This window comes from Propithecus coquereli, unplaced genomic scaffold (genome assembly GCF_000956105.1).
Source record: "Propithecus coquereli isolate 6110/MARCELLA unplaced genomic scaffold, Pcoq_1.0 Scaffold25, whole genome shotgun sequence".
Lineage (NCBI taxonomy): Eukaryota > Metazoa > Chordata > Mammalia > Primates > Indriidae > Propithecus > Propithecus coquereli.
In genome coordinates, this window is record NW_012148063.1 from 6806433 (window position 1) to 6826309 (window position 19877).

Sequence of the window (19877 nt, forward strand, 5' to 3'; positions counted from 1 at the left end):
CTCGTCAGTTACACATAAGACTAATGTAGGCCTTGAATTTAAGCTATTTGGGCTCAAGAGATAAGAGAGGGGCTTGACTGATCTTCCTTTGGGGAAAAATATCCCTACATGTCTCAGCATTTTAATAAATTATTGATTCTTTTTTCATTTGAGGGTCCATTTCAACCATTGAAAAAATTGCCTCAATAATATAAAGTCAAATAATGATGCCATTGAAGATCAAGTACAATATTAATTATATTTGGCACTAACTGTTATCTGCAATGATTCTAAAATCACATGTGATCTATGCTGTGCTATTCAAAGAGTCCAAAGGCAGGGACATTTTTATAGCGGAAGGAAGTTAGGCAATTTATTGGTCTGCTTATAAAAAGAACTAAATATAATTTAGATTGGATAATTTATTTCCAAGTTAATTAAATTGTAGGTTATCGCACACAAAGCCATTGCCTGGTACAGACTTGGAGCAGCATCAGCTTTAAAATTGATTCTCTTGATTTACTTGTAACAGCAATACCTGTGGCTGAAGCTCTTGTAAGAAAATATACTATAATTTATTTTCCTTTCCATCCTACGTGTTGTAATTTAAACTGCGGTAACTTATCTTGTTAGCTGTGCCTCTCTGTACATACTTGCATATCTGAAAATCTGCTAACAGATTTTGTGTTAACACTACTGACTAAAGTTTACAGGCTTCTGTAATTTGGGCCTGAGTTTTTTTGTTTTGTTTTATGGACTTCTGGCATTAAAGGCAAGTTGTTTGGTGGGGAGTCACCCTATATTCTGTAAGGTTTGGCTGTTGATATGCATTATTTGGGTAAAAAATTAGGAGAGGAGGAGGAGGAAGAAGATAGGTATGGGAACTGAAAAGTCGAATAAGTGATTGCATTTATGGTCGTGGACTTCTGTGCTCTCGAAGGAGAATCCTACGGCAAACATACTTTTGTGTCCTTTTGTTGAGTAGCTCCCTGTTCTCACGAAGCTGCCATGGTTGTGCTTTTCCCATTATTTGCTGTAAATAGATTAGAACATCCTGTGTGGGTATTACCTGCTTACAATATACAAGAATGGTTGTGTTCATTTAAAACTGAGATTTGGCTCACTGAATCCTGAGCTAGCTTTTTTTTTTTTTTTGAGACAGAGTCTCACTCTGTTGCCCTGGCTAGAGTGAGTGCCGTGGCGTCAGCCTAGCTCACAGCAACCTCAAACTCCTGGGCTCAAGCGATCCTACTGCCTCAGCCTCCCGAGTCGCTGGGACCACAGGCATGTGCCACCATGCCCGGCTAATTTTTTCTGTATATTTTTAGTTATCCAGATCATTTCTTTCTGTTTTTAGTAGAGACGGGGTCTCACTCTTGCTCAGGCTGGTCTTGAACTCCTGAGCTCAAACAATCCGCCCGCCTCGGCCTCCCAGAGTGCTAGGATTACAGGCGTGAGCCACCGTGCCCGGCCCTGAGCTAGCTTTTATTACTGCAACTTAGCTGGTGGCCAAACCATTATAACTGTCTGTGGCTCCAGCCAGCACAATTTGATGGTGACTGATCACCTACTTGGTCTGTTTTAAAGTGAACTGTTTTCGCACACGCTTGTACAAACGTGACACATCCCCCCTCTTAGGTGCATTTCCTCTAAGACAGAGATCCCCGTCTTTCTCAGGGGAGCTGCAGAAAGGAGGAACAAAACGTGGGAAAGGGAGGCTGAGGGAACCCTCCGGCCTTCGTGGGAATCTGACTGCCGGCAGCCGGGTAGCCAGTCCTCAGCCTGGGCCCAGCCTGCTGGAACCTTGTGCTCCAGCCGCCTTACTCTCCCTGTTGGGGACCAGCCAGTGTAGTTGGTTTTGACCCTTTTGTTATCTATTAACTTAATCCTGCTTAAACAGCTTATCCTTTAATATGTAAAGGATATCTGCTTTTTGTTCCTCGTAACATTTTTAGAGGGTTCCATTCAACTTGCTGCTGTATACAAAAATAACAATATAGTGAGGAAGCTGCTCAATTCCAATTAAAAAAATAAATAAGTGCCCCCAGCTTAGGCCTGTGCTTAGACTATGTCCTCATGCAGCCTTCCCTGCTCTCTTCTGCCTGAGGTGACCACTGGCTCTTTCTCCAGCCTTCTACCCAGCTCTATTTTTATTTCATAGGATTTACACTACCGGACATTATTAGATAGTCTCTGTCAAAGATACTAAGATACAGGCTGAGTATCCCTTATCCAAAATGCTTGGGACCAGAAGTGTTTGGGATTTCAGATATTCTTCAGATTTTGGAATATTTGCAGTCTACTGGGTGAGCATCGTACATCCCTCATACCTAGAATGTATCTGGCACATTGTATACATTTAACAAATATTTATTGCGTGATTGATTAGCACTTCAGTGGATGAGTAAATGGCTGGCTGGAGGCCTGGTGAGCCTCATGTGGCGGGAGGTGAGGTGCTGGAGTGAGGAGCTGGGACCGGCCTGGGCAGATGTGTTCCCTGTCGTGGTGGCAGGCAAGTGAGGCAGAGCCCACGACCTCTGTTCCTTCTTGGGGCGATGCTGCAGAGGAACGGCTCAGCCTGCTGTGAGCCACACACCTCCAAACCGCACCACGAGGGCCGCAGCCTCTCCAGCTGAGCACTAGCTCCGTCAGACCATTCACACACCCCCTGAAATGCAGCTCGGATTTAGATGTGCAAAATACATGAACCTCCCTATGCAAATTAAGATTTGAGTGTCATCAGCTTCACAGTTCTAGCCATCGGTGCTAAAAATAGTCATTTCGTGTGATTTGAGGAAAAGATTAAGTCCACATACTTACAACTGAGTTTCTCCCTAGCAGACAGCAGCTGGTCAAACAAAGGCGTTAATCTGTGAGAGCCGCATCTGTGTGGACCCTGTGTGTCCTGGGCTTCGCTGGAACTGATGTGTGGTGTGTTTCTCTTCTGCCACAGCTCATTCCAGTGGGTGGGGATTCCTAGGGAGGAGGGATGCTCTGGGTGAGGTGTGTGGGTACGGAGACAGTGCCCAGCGTGGCTGAACCCAGAGGACAGAGGGACCGAAATCGATGATTGTGCTGCAGCCAAGTCAAGACTAGTGAGCCCCACACCCATATCTGTGGGTGTGTGCAGCTACCTCTGTTTGACTCTTGTTCTTTCCGAAACGACAGAACATTTGTGGCGAGAGCCACATAGGCTGCAGTACCAGTAAACAGCACAAGAAAAAGTAGCACCAACTGGAAACGTGATTTTAAAAACGTAAGACAACTTAATAGAATGGGACTTTCTGTGGCCTTATGCAGACTTACAGGGCCCTGAGAGGTCAAGGCCCTGCCGCCTGGCCTCTGGCTAAACAGTCTTCATTTTCACAACCATTCGTTTTCCCCGCATCAGTGATAACTTTACCATCTTCATACAACAGGGGCCGTTTTCGTTATCTGTCATTTCCTCTCCATTTTTCCAGTATAGCTTTAAACATGATTGTGGCAAAGGTACCAGCATTTATTTTGCTACTTTAACATCTTACATGGACTATATAACTATAAAAACTAAATCAAATCAGTGTATCCCCCCGCCGAATAAACTCTCGCTGACTTGCACGAGTAAGTGAGTGCTGCACCCCAAGTTAATTATTATGAATGCCTGCTGGTATTCTTGTCCTGCTCTTAGGAGAGAGGGGATTGCCTGGTAATGTTGCTCCAGCTGATTATTCCTTTGAGACCCTGCAGGTGTCACTTCTCCAGGCCAAATAATTTCAGCTCTTTTCCCCTGGACTCTAGTTTTCATTCCTTTAATCTTCCAAGTCCTCTCACCCCTACTTGGCTGAGAATTCTGTCTGTATCGGTGTGATGCCCTGTTTGCAGTAGCACCATCCTCCCTCCCCTTCCATATATGCCCCCCTGCTGTTCAGTGTTCATCCGACGACTCTGCCTTGCTGATCACCTGTGGCTTCTTCTCTGCCATGATGAGTCTCCAGGTCATTATTCATTTGCCATATGCAGCCCGTTTCTCCTCTTGTCTGCTTGCCTTTTCTGTAGACATGTTTGCTTTGTTTCTGAGTAAAATAGCCTTGACCAAATGGACAAGGGAAAATTTGGGTTCATTACTTTGTTACAGACAGACAGTTAAATTTTTCAGTGGGACATTACATAGTCTCTAGGCTATTGTATCAATATTACGACAGTTCAGAGAGGCAGCACCTTGTAGTAAGATAAGTACCATGGAGCTGGGGTTGGGGAGCAAGACTCAGCTCTTCTGCCAGTTATTAGCTGTGAGGAGGCTACCTAGCCTCTCTTAGCCTCGTGTGTTAAATGAGAATAATAGTACTTGCGCAGTAGAGTTGAAAGGATTGAGTGAGGTAATACGTGTGAGCACTTAATGTGCTACTGGAATGTAGTAAGTTTTTCAGACATGGTTATTTTTGTCATGATGGGTGGTGATTATACATGTAAATGTCACAGATGATTTTCATCAAGTCTGGAAATCTGCATAAATGGTTTAAGTTCTTGGTGCAAAGATGTAAGAGATATATATACTTACAATGATAATTTTATATAAAATATATCTCCACCTGCTCTACAGAGGTAATTACTACAAAAAGCAAAACTTGGACGGAGGGGCAGGAGGATAAATCTGGAGTGTCTGCGTTGTAACCACTGGCAGAGCAGGTGGCTGGGCTGAAGAGAAGTAGAATCGGAGGAGGTGTCTGGTATTCTGTCGCCAGCTTGAACCAGTTAGGTTGTGCTGATTGAAAACTGCTTTTCGTGACTTGAGCCCTGAGTTGTGAATATTATCTTAGGGGGCCAGGGATGAGGGGGCAGCAGTGTACCTTCAGGATGAAGTGTGATTTGGCTACTAACAGAGCCTCTGTTAACCTGCACTCCTGGGGTTGGTGATACCAGAGAAATTTTTGTGTATATTTTTCAATGTGTTGGTCTGCCCTGTCTTCAGTGGTCATTATGCCCTGCCCTAAATTAACAGGCCCCTTCTATGGGGTCTGCCCTCTGTGTGGGTCGCCTCATAAGGAAGCCCATCTTGGAAGTGTTCCAGAAACCCCCAGACTTCATTCCAGACTCCATGGCTGACAAACACACGGTGCTGCTTGGTGGCTGCTGGTATCGTCCCATCTTGGTGGCTGCCTGGCCTCACATGGTAGAAATGGAAGATGAGTTATCTCCAGCCTTGCATTTTGCTTTGAAGTTGAAACCAGGATTAGCTGACCCTAAAAGCTATTTTAAGGAAGTGTCTTTATGTGTTCCTTTTATCTTGATGTTTGTCACTAAAGTGTTGTGAAAATTCCCTTCCTATCTGTCATTTATATAAAAGATCTGGTATTCCCACTTCTGATCTTTGAAATCCCTCAAGACCTCATTACATTAGTGCTCCATCTGCCTGGATTGGAATGAACAAATTTCTCTCTGCTTCTCCATCACAGCCCTTCACTTCTTCCTTTCTTCCTTGGCTAGATGACACTCCTGAGCTTTGGATTTTTTTTAGCACAAGAAGTTTCTAACTTGCGTATTTGAATTTCAGCCTGTCTTTTCAAAGAAAATGATGGCCAGAACTCTAGTGAGGCCGCCATAGGAACTGTGTCCCCTCTCTTTCCCTTCCAGAGAGCTTTCTGTCTTCCTTCCCTGCCCTGTCCATGCCGAGGGTAGCTGAATGTCAAGTGACGTCATACCTCTGGTCTGTAGCCTGTGATGGGCCCACAGGGACTGTGGCACCATCATCTCCTTTAATCCTCACAGAGCCTCTGTTGGACTCAGCAGAAAAGTGGGATGCTTCCAGGGGTTATGAAACAGTCCCCAGGTCACACAGCTGGTGACCCCAAGTCCAGTGTTGATTCGACTCTAAAATGCTGCCTGTTGGCGCAGAGGGAACAGTCAGCTGGTCTACCTTCTCACTCCTCCCCAAGCTATGGGGACCACCACTGTGTAATGTGGGGATCCAGATAACCGGCACATCAGTAAGGAACATGGGCTACCTAAGGGTAATCACTCTGCTAGTAAGAACATCACTCTGCAGAGCTAGGTCAGGTTTCATGGCACCAAATTAAGTGAGATAATATGTGTAAAACAGCACTATGGAACTACTTCAGTGCTTTATTTGTACTTTGGCCTGGAGATCTAACTACTTTTTAATAAAAATACTGAATTTTCGTAATATAGTATTTAACATTCCCTATTGTGCTTTAAAAACCAGTATTCTCAAAACTCTCAGCTCGCTTTATCTTGCTTACGGCAAGTGTGCATTGTCTCGTTTTGCTCACCACAAAGAGCGGCATAAACATTGTCTTCTCTTCACTCCTGGCAGCGCCCCATCATCTCCATCTGCTGGGGCCACCGGGACTCACGGCTGCTGATGGCATCAGGACCAGCCCTGTACGTGGTACGTGTGGAGCACCGGGTGTCCAGCCTGCAGCTGCTGTGCCAGCAGGCCATCGCCAGCACCCTGCGCGAGGACAAGGACGTCAGCAAGCTGGCCCTGCCCCCCCGCCTCTGTTCCTACCTCTCCACCGCCTTCATCCCCACCATCAAGGTAAAACCCTGCAGCCCTCCCCTTCCTCCCTCTCCTGGGCTGGCTCCCCACCGCTCGCCAGGAGGAGAGCAGAGACAGGACGCAGGCAGGGGCTCCAGGGCAAGCACGGGGGTCTCATCTGCTCCACTAGAGCACTGCGGGGCGGCCGTGTGTGGCTCTGCAGAGTCCTGCCACGTTCCCCCACACCTGCAGTCTGCCCTGAGTGTCACTGTCAGTGTCCTTGCGACATCTGCCTTTTGTGATGGACACTATCTTTCTCATGGCAAAGCCGAAACTCCTAGCTGGCCTCCTATGTCATCATAATGAAAAGGATTGAACATTCATTTAGCATTTGCTATGGAGTATTGGCATTGCACCGAGTGCTTTATAAAAATATATCTTGTTCAGTCCTGACTTCCTGGCAAATGCTGCCGTTATTCCCACTTGAGAAAGCTGGAAACAAGTTCATAGAAGTTAAGTAACTTGCTCTATACCTAGTTAGGGAATAGTCAGGATTGGACCCACTCCTGTTCTAGGGCCTGCTCTCAGCACTGTGCTCAGGAGGGGTGACCCTACCCAGCACTGCCGTCAGCCGTCTTTTATACTGATGGGAACTCGAGAAACTAGTCTGTTTTCAGTGGTAGCGCATGGACTGGATCTGCCAGTGGCTGTGCAAGTGTGGGTTCCCCTTAACCTCGGGCCCTCCCCAGCTTGTTTCTTCTTTGTATTCTATCTCTTCTCTGTATCAGACTGATTTGTTGGTTACTTTTCTCCTGAAACATCAGAGTTTTAGAATCTGTTGTGATTTTTTTTTTTGAGTTGCCTTACAATACTGGTTCTACACCAGCTGTTCCCAACCTTGGTGTATTATATTGTATTGGAAAATACAAGTGCCCAGGCCCACCCGCAGAGACTCCAGTTTAACTATCTGAGGTGGGATCCCGGCTCAGGTATTTTTAAATGCTCGTAGGAGATTCTGCTTGCACACGCAGCTGGGAATCACCGTTCTACGCCACGGAGTTAGCCGCTCCCGACCTCCCAGCCTGTGCTCCGTCAGAGGAACAGTGACGTTTCTAGCCAGCCTGCCCCATGCCCACTCTCTCTCTCTCTTTCTCTCTCTGGAGTCTTAGCTCTTCCTTTTCTTCCCTGTCCCGCCTCTAGCCCCCAATTCCAGACCCCAACAACATGCGAGACTTTGTCAGCTACCCGTCGGCTGGCAACGAGCGGCTGCACTGCACCATGAAACGCACGGAGGACGACCCGGAGGTGGGCGGCCCGTGCTACACGCTCTACCTGGAGTACCTGGGTGGGCTTGTGCCCATCCTCAAGGGGCGGCGCATCAGCAAGCTGCGGCCAGAGTTTGTCATCATGGACCCGCGGACAGATAGCAAATCAGGTGGGCCCCTTGCTGGTGGGACTGAGCTTTGTTCTTGTGTGGTTGTGGGGCCTTATTCCTTCCAGCCATGTAAGGATGATGCCTGTTTATGAACTGTGAGCCTGTGTTGGCTAGCATGGAGCATCCCGAAGCTACTGTTTCCAAAATCCTGTTTAAGTGAACAGTTCTGTAAACGTACTTTCTGACAGGTTTTTGCAATGTTCCGTAAGGCAGCACGTAGTCAGGGCCGTGGGTGAAGGAAATGTCGGCTGCCAATCGAGGGGCAGCTGGCACAGGCCTCACGGGAGTGAGAGGTTCCTCTTACAGTTATCAAGTATTCATCGAGTACCTTAATGTAATATTGAGATAATTGGAAAATAATAACGAGATGTAGTTTCTGCTCTCCCGGAGTGGATGATATCATTAAAATTTTCATACCTTTAGCCTACTCATCAGCTTCCTGCTTCTGCCCCCACTCATCCAGTATTAACTGCTTTATAGCTGATCACCAGTGAAAATTTCTTGCTCATCCATAAAGGTTCTGATGTGATGGATCACCCCATCCTTCTAAAACCTCTCTGCAGTGCTGATTTCCGCTACTCAGTTAATGTATTCAGGCTGCTCACCGCATACCTCTCTGGGAGCCTAGATCGTGAGGCTCCGGAGGGAAGGGACTTGCTCTTTTCTTTGTGCCATTTGGTGCTGGCCAGTGTCCAAGCACCCGTCAGTCCTGCCAGCCCATGAAACCTTCCCCGTCATCCACTGCATGGATGAGCAGCACCATCTGAGGGCCCATTGCTGTGTCCTCCTCCGCACACGTAGTCCTCGTGCCCCAGACTCTGCTTGCCCCACTGAATCCTGAGGGCGTGTGGGGAGAGAAGCGAGTGGTGTCCCCAGCGCCAGCGAGCACTTGGCCTTAAACTGCACTGGTCGAATTGGACTTGCTGCGTTAGTTTCAGTTCATGCTTGCTCTCCCCACTCCCTCGCTCCGGTTCACTCTCCCGCCCGCTAGACTGGCCTCTGCCCCTCGTTTAGTCCCTGAAGCCAGTGTGGTCACGGGGCACATGGCTGGCCAGCATCCTAGCCTGCCCTGGACGGCTGCTTCACCTCCCTCTGCTGTTCCTCTCTCATTCAGCATCTGCGAACACACTCTGCTACTAGTGTTACTGGATGAAATCGAAAGCAGTAACGCTTTCCAAAATTGGATATTAGTCAGTTTTCCTGTCTTTCAACTCATGCAGCAAGCTAGTACCAAGGACAGAGCGAGTGAAGAATTGGGGCCTGGTAGGGAGACAGATGGAAAGGAGGGAGAGGGAAGACTCAGAAGGAAGGTGCAGTGAGAAAAACAGAAGAGAGAAGTGAACATTGACTTAGAAGGAAAACCTAAGTTTCAGGGAAAGGGAGAAGAAAAGAGCCAGCAATGGTTAGAGATGACCGGGCGGGGGCTCCGTGGGACAGGCCCTGAGCCCGAGTGTGCGACACGTGTTCTCGCTAGTGTCAGCACCTCTCAGGGCCTCCCCCAGATGTGACTGTGGAAAGTCTGTGCTGAGAGTCAATGTGGAGAATGAACGAAGAGCTTGCGTATTCCCCGTGTGCGTGACTTGCCCACTGGTGCAGAGGACAGCGGGCTGCAGGCACCAAGGCTGCGCCGGTCCTGGCTGCCCACGGGCCTGTTCTCCCTCCTGTGCACATTTGTCACATCAAACACCAACTGACGCAATTGCTCACAGTCCTTTGGGGAATGACATGTTTTATTTTTATACTTTTTTTGTAATTAAAAGCATTAAAAACTATAAAAGCAAATCACTATTTGGTCCATGCCTACCTTGTGTGAGGTACTTGAGTCTCCTGTTATTAAGCAGTACCAAGGTATCTGCTTTTAAGCAGTTTCTAAACCCTTTTGGGTGAAAAGAGAACTTCAGCACTTGAAAAGTTCAATTAAAAAGTCAAGATTTAAATACCTCATGGTGAAAATAGAAGATATGTCACAAGCCACAATATGACTAATTGCCAGCTGAATGGTATATATTATATAAACTATTTTAGAGGAGGAAAATATTTCTGACATTGAGAAGCCAGAATTTCTCATCATGAGAACCTGCTTCACTCTTTCAAGCCACCACATCTTTGTCTCTCAAAATGTGGTTCCTGCCCCACCTCCATGCAGTCGCCTGGGATGCTTATTTAAATCCCGGTTCCTAAGTCACCCCTTAGGTTATGATTCATTAGGGCTGGGCTGAGGCCTGGAAACATGTGGCTTAATGGATTCCCCAGATGATTTTTATGCACTAAGGTTTGCAGTGCACTTTGGAAAATGTTCAAGTGACTTGACAAATATGTTCTTCAAATTACAAATGTGTATTTTTATACTAGATAGCATGAGTCCCAATAATTTTTTTAGTAAAAATCCACAAATTTTCTAAAGCAGTCTTTAGTCAGAGCTTGCTGTGAACTGAATGGTATCCTCCAAAATTCTTGTGTTAAAGGCCTAGTCCCCAGTGTGACTATATTTGGAGATAGAGCTTTTAGGGGATAATTAAAGTTAAATGTGGTCCTAAGAGTAGGGTTCCTAATGTGATAGTTTCTGGCCTTATAAGAAGAGGAAGACAAAGCACTCTCTCTCTTTCCACGAACATCCACTGAGGAAAGGCGATGTGAGGACAAAATGAGAAGGTGACTGTCTGCAAGCCAGGAAGCCCTCACCAGGAACCAACTACGATGATGCCCTGATCTTGGGACTTCTCAGCCTCCAAAATTGTGAGAGCCAGTTCCTTATAATAAATCTCTTTAGACCAGGTGGCGTGGCTCACACCTGTAATCCTAGCAGTCTGGGAGACTGAGGCAGGAGGATCGCTTGAGGTCAGGAGTTCAGACCAGCCTGAGCAAGAGCGAGACCCGGTCTCTACTAGAAAAATTAGCTGGGCATTGTGGCACATACCTGTAGTCCCAGCTACTTGGGAGGCTGAGGCAGGAGGATCACTTGAGCCCAGGAGTTTGAGGTTGCAGTGAGCTATGATGATGCCACTGCACTCTAGTCAGTGAGACCCTGTTTCCGAAAATAAAATCAGTCAGTCTCTTTATACACAAACACATGTACATACATACATTGATTTTATTTCTGTGGAGATCCCTGACTAGTACAGATTTGGTATCAGGAAGTGGGTGCTGCTGTAACAAATACCTAAACGTGTGGAAGAAACTTTGTAACTGGGTAATGGGTAGAGGCTAGAAGAGTTTTGAGATGCATGCTAGAAATGTGGTGAGGTCACAGTCAGAAACGAACATGTTATTGAAAACTGGAGGAAAGATGATCCTTATAAAGTGGCAAAGAATAGGGCTATGTTCTCATGTTTTGGGAAAAGTAGAACTTGCAAGCAATGAAATCAGAAATCTAAGGAGATTTCTAAGCAAAATATTGAAGGAACAGCTTGGTTGCCCCTGGCTGCTTATGTGAAATGAGAAAGGAGAGAGGTGAATTAAAGAAGGAATTGTTAAGCTAAAAGAATCCAAAACTTGAAGATTTAGAAAAATTTCAGGGTATTCATATCACAAAAAATGAGAAAGCATGTTCTGAAAGTGAACACCAGAGAGGCGGCTACACTGTCACTCACACAGAGCTTGTGCGATCGTACGAGCAGAAGCACTGCCACTTTGAACTGCAGTGGACAGGGGACGGACACGAGATGAAATGAAGGGAGGCCGTTGCACTTCTTGTCAGGTCAGGATGATAGAGTGATTTAGCTGTCAGCATGCACTACCCTTCAAGAAGGGGAAAACGTGACCTTGAAGGTGATTCAGAGATCAGCTGGGCCACCTCCTCAGTTTCGACAGACCAGGTGGCCTTCACCTGGAGCCTTGGGGCAGAGCAGTAGGGGTGGGACCCCTGCCTAGAGCTGCGAGGGCAATGCAGACACCTGCATGGGCCTGGAGGACAGAGCAGAGAACCGAAGGGGGTTATGCTCAGCCTTCAGAGCTACTGGAATTTGCCTTGCCAGGTTTTAGATCTGCTTGGGACCCGTCAACCCTCTCTTACTTCTAGGTTCTCCCTTTTGGAATGGGAATGTCCATTCTATGCCTGCGCCACCATTGTATTTGGAAGCGTATAACTTATCTGGTTTCACAGGTTCACAGATGGAGAGCAGTTCTCCTTCAGGATAAATCATACCTCAAGTCTCACCCATATCTGATTTAGATGATATTTAAATGAGACTCTTGACTTTAGACTTCAGAGTTGATGCTGGAATGAGTTAAGACTTTTGGGGCTGTTGGGGTGGAATGAGTGTATTTTGTATGGAAGAAGGTTCTGCATCTGGAAGGGACCAGAGGTAAAATGCTACATGCTAAGTTGTCCCCCCACCCCCAATCATATGTTGAAGTCCTCACCCCCAATGTGACTGTATTTGGACATAGGACTTTCAGGGGGGATCAAGGTTAAATGAAGCCATAAGGGATCCTAATCTGGGATCCTAATCTGATAGGATTGGTGACCATATAAGAAGAGGAAGAGAGATCTCTCTCTGCCCATGCACCAAGGAAAGGCCATGCGAGCACATGGCAAGAAGCGGCTCTATTCAAGCCAGAAAGAAAGACCTTACCAGACTCTGACCATGCTGACAGCCTAATCTTGGACTTTCAGCTATTTAACCCACCCAGTCTATAGTATTTTGTTGTGGTAGCCTGAGCAAACTAAGGTAGAGCTTATGTGTAAAAGCTATTAAAACAACTTTTAAAGAAAATTGTTTTCCTTGACCTCAAATTATATTACAAGATTGTAGTAACCCAAAACAGCATGTACTAGTATAAAAAAAGACACAGAGATCAATGGAACAAAATAGAGAACCCAGAAACAAAGCCATGTATCTACAGCCAACTGATCTTTGATGAAGTTGACAAAAACATAAACTGAGAAAAGGATGCCCTTTTTAGTAAATGGTGCTGGGAAAACTGGGTTGCCACATGGGGAAGAATGAAACTTGATCCCCTTCTCTCACTGTATACAAAAATCAACTCAAGGTGGATCAAGGACTTAAATGTAAAACCTGAAACTATAGTCCAGGCACATTGGCTCATACCTGTAATCCCAGCACTTTGGGATGCTGAGGTGGGAGGATCACTTAAGGCCCAGAGTTCAAGGTTACATTGGCTGTGATCATGCCACTGCACTGCAAGCCTGGGCAACAGAGACCCTGTCTCTTAAAAAAAAAAAAATACTAGAAGAAAAGCTAGGGAAAACTCTTCTGGACATTGGTCTAGGCAAAGAATTCATGACTTAAGACCTCAAAAGCACAAGTAACAAAAACAAAAATAGACAAATGGGATTTAATTAAACCAAAAAGCTTCTACATAGCAAAAGAAATAATCAACTGAGTGAACAGACAACCTGCAGAATGGGAGAGGATATTTGCAAGCTATGCATCCAACAGGGGACTGATATCTAGAATTTACAAGTTGTTTCTCAACAACAACAAAAAAAACAAACAATCCCATTTTTCAAAAGAAGACATACTAATGGCCAACAAGCATGTGAAAAAATGCTCAACATCACTAATCATACAGAGAAATGCAAATTAAAACCACAATGAGATATTATCTTACACCAGTCAGAATGGCTATTATTAAAAAGTCAAAAAATAACAGATGTTCGTGAGGATGCAGAGAAAAAGACTTATACACTATTGGTGGAAATGTAAATTAGAACAACCTCTATGGAAAACAGTATGGAAATTTCTTGAACTAAAAATAGAACTACCATTGGATCCAGCAGTGCCATTACTGGATATCTACCCAAAGGGAAAGAAATCATTATATCAAAAAGCTATCTGCATGTATATGTTTATCACCGCACTATTTACAAATAGCAAAGATAGAGAATCAACCTAAGTGTTCATCAATGGATGATTAAATAAAGAAAATATGGTATGTATATGTGTGTGTGTGTGTGCGTGTGCAATGGAATAGTATTCAGCTATAAAAAAAGAATGAAATCATGTCTTTTACAACAACATGGATGGAACTGCACGCCAATATCTTAAGTGAAACAAGTCAGAAACAGAAAGTTAAACACCACATGTTCTCACTTGTAAGTGGGAGCTAAATAGTGTGCACACATGGACACAGCATGTGGAATCATAGGCGTTGGAGACTTTGAAGTGTGGGAAGGGGGTGAGGGATGAGAAATTATTTAATGGGTACCATGTACATTATTCAGGTGATGGCTATGTTAAAATCCCAGACTTCACCACTATGCATTATATATCCATGTAACTAAACTGCACTTGTACAACATTTACATTTATACAGATTTTAAACAAGAATTTTTTAAATTCTAAAAAGGTATCTAATTCAGGTTGCATATTTGGAAATCCTTCAACCCAGATGAAAGGAGTAGATTCTTGAAAACTGACAAAATTAGAATGCAAAGCCCCACGTGTTATAGTTAAGCCTTTAGTTTTCAAAGAACAATCCCAACGTATGTTTTTCTGTAATTTGGATGTTTGTTCCCGAATTCCGTTATAAATGGATAGTACAGAATCTGTAGAAGTACAAGGTACGGCCCAGCCACCCCCCTCCCGGCCTGCGTGTTGATCTGATGTAATGCCCTGAATTTCTAGTTGTGCCGATGCCAGCGTCAGAGCGGCAGTGCCTACACGTGTAGTTATGGCACTGAACAAGCAGGACTCGGGGCATATGTTCAGAAAGCACCTTTCTTTTTCTCACGCCACCCCTTAAATCCTCATGTATTCTTTCAGGAAGTATTTAGCAAGTCCCTAGCGTTGTTTTAGTCTCTGGAGTTACTGCAGAAGGCGGGACAGACAACTTTCTTTCCCTTATGGAGTTTACACTAGTTGGGGAAACAGACAATGAAACAGTAGTTATGACTGAGGGGAAAAGTACAATGGTCTGGGACATGGAGCTTGAGGGATCCTGGCATTGGCGAGTAGGTTGGGAGCTGAGTGGGCGATGCCTGACTGGATTTTCTCGGGTCAGGTCACGCGCACACGGGAGCATTCTGCAGGCTTACACGTGTGTTTGAATCATGGCTGAGCTTCCTTTGATCCAGTGACTCCTAAATTAAATAAGGTAAAGCATTGCTCAGGGCACACGAAGTAAGCCTTTTTATTTGATCAAACTCAAACGAAGTACCACTACACCTTGCTGGGCCTGTGAATCGTGCCTTCTGATGCAGTAAGTAGTGGCGGGGGGGTGACACAGTGGGCACAGCCTTCTTCTCAAGCAGCATGCCCAGCTGTTCTGCCTCAGAGAGGCCCTGTTCACAGATGTCACTTCCACATGCTCAGACACTTAGAGATTGATCTGGATGGATAAATCCATCCTTTAAAGTGTCAGCAGCCCTTTTGAACAGTAAAATCACTGGCGTGCTATAAATTATTTCATTGTGATTGAATGACGCAGTTTTTTATTACATGGTAAGGCTCTTGGAGTCTTGAGGGAATGAGGTTTTAGTTGGAAAAACAAAGTAATTTTGAAGAATGGGATATTCACATTGAGGGCAGACCTTGAGCCAGGGGCTGTGGGGGCTTGGGTCGTGAAGGAATGTAAGGGGGTGGGGGGCAGGAGAGCAGCAGTGGAGAAGAAACTTCCAGGAGGATGGGCTCTGCAGTTTGGTGACTGCCCCGCTGCCTGTACATCATCTGATCTGCTGCTGCATGGCCAGCTGGCAAAGCTATCGTGCGTGGCTTCCAGCACGGGGTACCCTTAGAGGAACCCAAAGCGACCAGTGAAAGTTCCTACTACACAGGTCTTCCTTCAGCTGTTGCTCCAAGCAGGCAAGCAGGCAGCTCCACTGCTGGAGTAGCCAAGCCCCGACAGCCAACCTCGCGGCAATTCCAGCGGGCTGTCTGGCATTCCAAACGTAAACTTCTGGGAGGCTTTGGGATGGACCTCACTCTGTCAGGACTGTAGTCCAAGCAGGCCTGGTACTTACAAGGACCTTCCCAGGTCAGAAGCAGCTTTGCCGGGGAGTCGGGGAGTCAGCAAGCCCCTCCCTCACTCAGCCTGGGTTCTGGGGCTACCTGAAAGTCCACACAGACCCAGGTGGACACCTGTGTGTCCTCAGGCATGACAGCGCAGCCATTTTGGTTTCAGCTTTTGGCAGACAGTGTCCAGCTATTTTGTATGTTCCTAGAGGCATTAAGATCCCATGCCTGTTTTGACAACGGTAGAAGTAATTGCCTACTTCTGCGTAGAAAATATAATAGCATAAAAATGTAAAAGAAAAAGACGAACTCTGTTTCAATCTCTCAATTTAACTTCTTTCTGTTTCAACCTCTCTAGATTTAAAACGATGGCCTGTAGAGTCCGTCTGTCCTTTAGTTTATAGTAATGATCATCATTAGTGGCTAATTGATATCACTTCCCTTAAATTTGCTGGTTGGTGTCTTACCAGATGAAATCTATGGGAATAGCTTGATTTCCACTGTGATCGACAGCTGCAACTGCTCAGACTCCAGTGACATCGAGCTGAGTGACGACTGGGCTGCCAAGAAATCTCCCAAAATCTCCAGAGCTAGCAAATCACCCAAACTCCCAAGGTAATCGCAGTCTTCAGGGCATTTGCCCTTTTTGGTGTCTCTGGACATGTCTGTGTTTGTGCCTACAACAGAATCTCAAGGAAACTGGCCCCAGAAGAGTACAGCAAGAACAACATCATCTTCTGGAAGATTCTGCATGGAATCTTTTTCTTTTTGTTTGTTTGTTTGGTTTTTCCTTTGGGATAGAAAAAGACACGCAGTAGAAAATTTGCTAAACCCTCAGAACTTTTCTAGGGTCAGTAGTTATTATGGGTAGCATGGGGTGGCCCTAGCTCTCTGGCTTGCTTGTTTTTTCTTCCAGTTTGAGAAAAGGAAGAAAAAGCTTTTACAGTGGACATACGTGTTGAAGAAAATACCAAATTAAATGCCTATAATATTATAATTGGGAAACTAATAGATTTGTCCTAAAGACAGAAAGCTGAGAGTAGATGGAAGGGCCCGCAGGGTGGTGGATGAGAACACACCTTCCCCGCCCTCATCTGTGGGAGTGAATGGCTGGGCACCTCTTCCCTAAGATCTCTTCTAGCCTGAAGTCGGTGATGCTGTGCAAAAGTAAGGTATAAATTACATATAGATACACACATGCCCAAATCTTAAACACCCAGCCTGTTGTGCAGTTGGTGCACTGATGTGTCCCCACCCAGATCAAGATAAACATGCCCGCTGTCCCCGAAAGCCTCCCGCGCCCCTTCCATCCCATACCCGCTCCCTACAAGTAATCACTCTTCTGACTTCTGTCACCATAGGTTAGTTTTCCTTGTTCTTAAACTTCATATAAATGGAGTCAAACAATATGTACTCTTTATATCTGGCTTTTTTTTTTTTTTTTGCTCAAAATGGTGATTTTGAGATTCATTCATGTTGCATGTATCAGCAGTTTAGTTTTCTTTATTGTTCTGTGGTATTCCATTGTAATATACTGCAATTTCTTTATTTTGTTTACAAATCAATGGATAGTTGATAGTTTCCAGTTTGGAGCTATTACGAATAAATCCATTGTAAATCCTCTTATAGGAGTTTTTCTGTTATGCACTCATTTCTTTTGGGTATATACAGTTACAAAGGGTGTGGCGGGATCATAGGTTACATGTCTGCTGAACTTCATTAGAAACTGCCAAGCAGCACCCTAAGGTGGCTGTACCAACTTAAATTCCCGTGAGTGTTCCAGCTGCTTCTGTCCTCACCTACACCTGTACTGTCATTTAGAAACAATAATTGTACCCATTCTAGTGGGTGTATAGTGATATCTCATTATAGTTTAATTCAAATATCTCCAGTAACCGATGATGCTTAGCACCTTTTTATATGTTTATTGGCCATCCGATTATCTTTTGTGAAGTGTCTATTCAAAGTCTTTTGCCCGTTTTGTAGGGTTCTTTTCTCTTAGTGAATTGTAAGGTTCTTTATGTCTTCTAGACGTGAGTCCTTTGTCAGATATGTGTATTGCCATGCAGTCCAGTATGTGAAATTCTTCTTTCACGGTTATTGCTTTTTGTGTCTTGTTAGGAAATCTCTGTCTGCCCCACGGCCGTGAGACATCCTTCAGTCCCTTCCAGCAGCTTTACAGCTTTAGTGTTCATACTTGCACCTCAGGCTAACTTTACATCAGATCAGTTTCACGCATGCTGTGAATTAGGGATAAATGTTCGTTTGTTTCTACATCGATATCCAGTTGCTTCAGCAGTCTGATTGATTTTTTCATCTTTATTCTGAAGCTTGTCAGAATTACACATAAAAATATGAACTTTTCTGTACTTGCACAGAAGTACAGAAAAGTTTTGACCTTTCCATTACTTAAGCATAGAGGGCATGGAACACATGCAACTGAATCCTTCACCTGTAACTGTCCGTTAAAGCTTGCTGTCTTCTGTGGCTGGTTCCCCCCATCGCTCTCCCCACTTGGAACCCCCCACGCCAGGTTCATTGTCCCAGCTCATGGCTTTAATCAGCTCAAACCTCCATCCTCCCATTCCTCAGGAGCCCAAAGTTTCTTATCCAGCACAAACAGTATAGTGAGCTTAATGCATTTTTTCCTAGAATTTTATAAACCTTACTGTATTTTTTTTTTTAATTTAGAAATAGCATCTTGTTCTGTCCCCCGGGCTGGAGTGCAGTGGCATAATCACAGTTCACTACAGCCTCTAACTCCTGGGCTCAAGCCATCCTCCTGCCTCATTCTCCCAAGTAGCTGGGACCACAGGTTCCACCATGCACAGCTAATTTTTTATTTTTATTTTTTTGTAGAGACAGGGTCTATGTTGCCCAGGCTAGTCTTGAATTCCTGGCCTCAAGTAATTCTACCTTGGCCTTCAAAGTACTGGGATTAGGCCGGGTGCAGTGGCTCACGCCTCTAATCCTAGCACTCTGAGAGGCCGAGGCGGGTGGATCGCTCAAGGTCAGGAGTTCGAGACCACCCTAAGCAAGAGCGAGACCCCGTCTCTACTAAAAAAATAGAAATGATCTGGATAACTAAAAATATATGTATAAAAAATTAGCCGGACATGGTGGCACATGCCTGTAGTCCCAGCTACTTGGGAGGCTGAGGCAGAAGGATCACTTGAGCCCAGGAGTTTGAGGTTGCTATGAGCTAGGCTGACACCATGGCTCTCTAGCCCAAGCAACAGAGCAAGACTCTGTCTCAAAAAAAAAAAAAAAAAAGTACTGGGATTATAGGCGCGAGCCACGGCTCCCAGCCACCATATTCATTTTTGTAACACTGTCTTTGCAGTAGACTGGCATTGAACACGTATGTCTCCATGTCATAAATAAAGGGACTTAGGAACAGAGTTATAACGTGGGATCAAAAAGGCATTCAGAAAACTTTAGATTCACTCATTTGATTTAAATATTACAGGTAATGAAATGCTAGATAAATAGATAACTATTGAAATCCAAGTTGTCATAGAAGAAATTTTAAAAATCATCATGGCCATAAGGTGAGAAGTAACTCTTCCCAGCTGCCATTTTCCTGAGGACTGATTGTACAAACCCTGGCAGAAGAAATGTAGACATTTCCAAATGTACCGTCAGTCAATAGAAAGTAAAAGACAGTTAATTCTCTGGGATTCTTTCAAATGACTCTCTTGATCTTGTACATTTTTAGATATGTTATTTAACATACAGCTGTTATTCTGTCCTCATGTTCGTAAAGCAAAAGCGGGGCAAGAACTCTGTTAAATTAGGGCCCTTGGCCACCGAGAACCCCATGTCTGGGCTCACCATCCAGAAAGGGAAGATGAGGGGCCTGCACCTCACCTCTCCCAACTCTCCGCCACGGGCGTCTGACCCCTCCTGGCCTTGTCTCCCCAGGATCAGCATTGAGGCCCGCAAATCTCCCAAGCTGCCCCGGGCCGCCCCGGAGATCTCCCGGTCTCCTCGGCTGCCCATGCGCAAGCCCTCCATCGGCTCGCCCAGCCTGACGCGGAGAGAGTTTCCTTTTGAAGACATCACTCAGGTA

General features: G+C 45.2%; 1 protein-coding gene across 2 annotated transcripts in view; it reads left to right on the forward strand.

Annotated features, from left to right (window-relative positions):
* Nucleotides 1-19877, forward strand: part of TULP4 (tubby like protein 4) — a 158604-nt gene that overhangs the window by 126578 nt on the left and 12149 nt on the right. For both annotated transcript variants that reach the window (XM_012646853.1, XM_012646852.1), the window contains exons 7-10: nt 6290-6514; nt 7655-7889; nt 16276-16420; nt 19730-19874. In XM_012646853.1, the coding sequence (XP_012502307.1) occupies nt 6290-6514; nt 7655-7889; nt 16276-16420; nt 19730-19874 (750 nt within the window). The remainder of the gene's footprint in view (nt 1-6289; nt 6515-7654; nt 7890-16275; nt 16421-19729; nt 19875-19877) is intronic.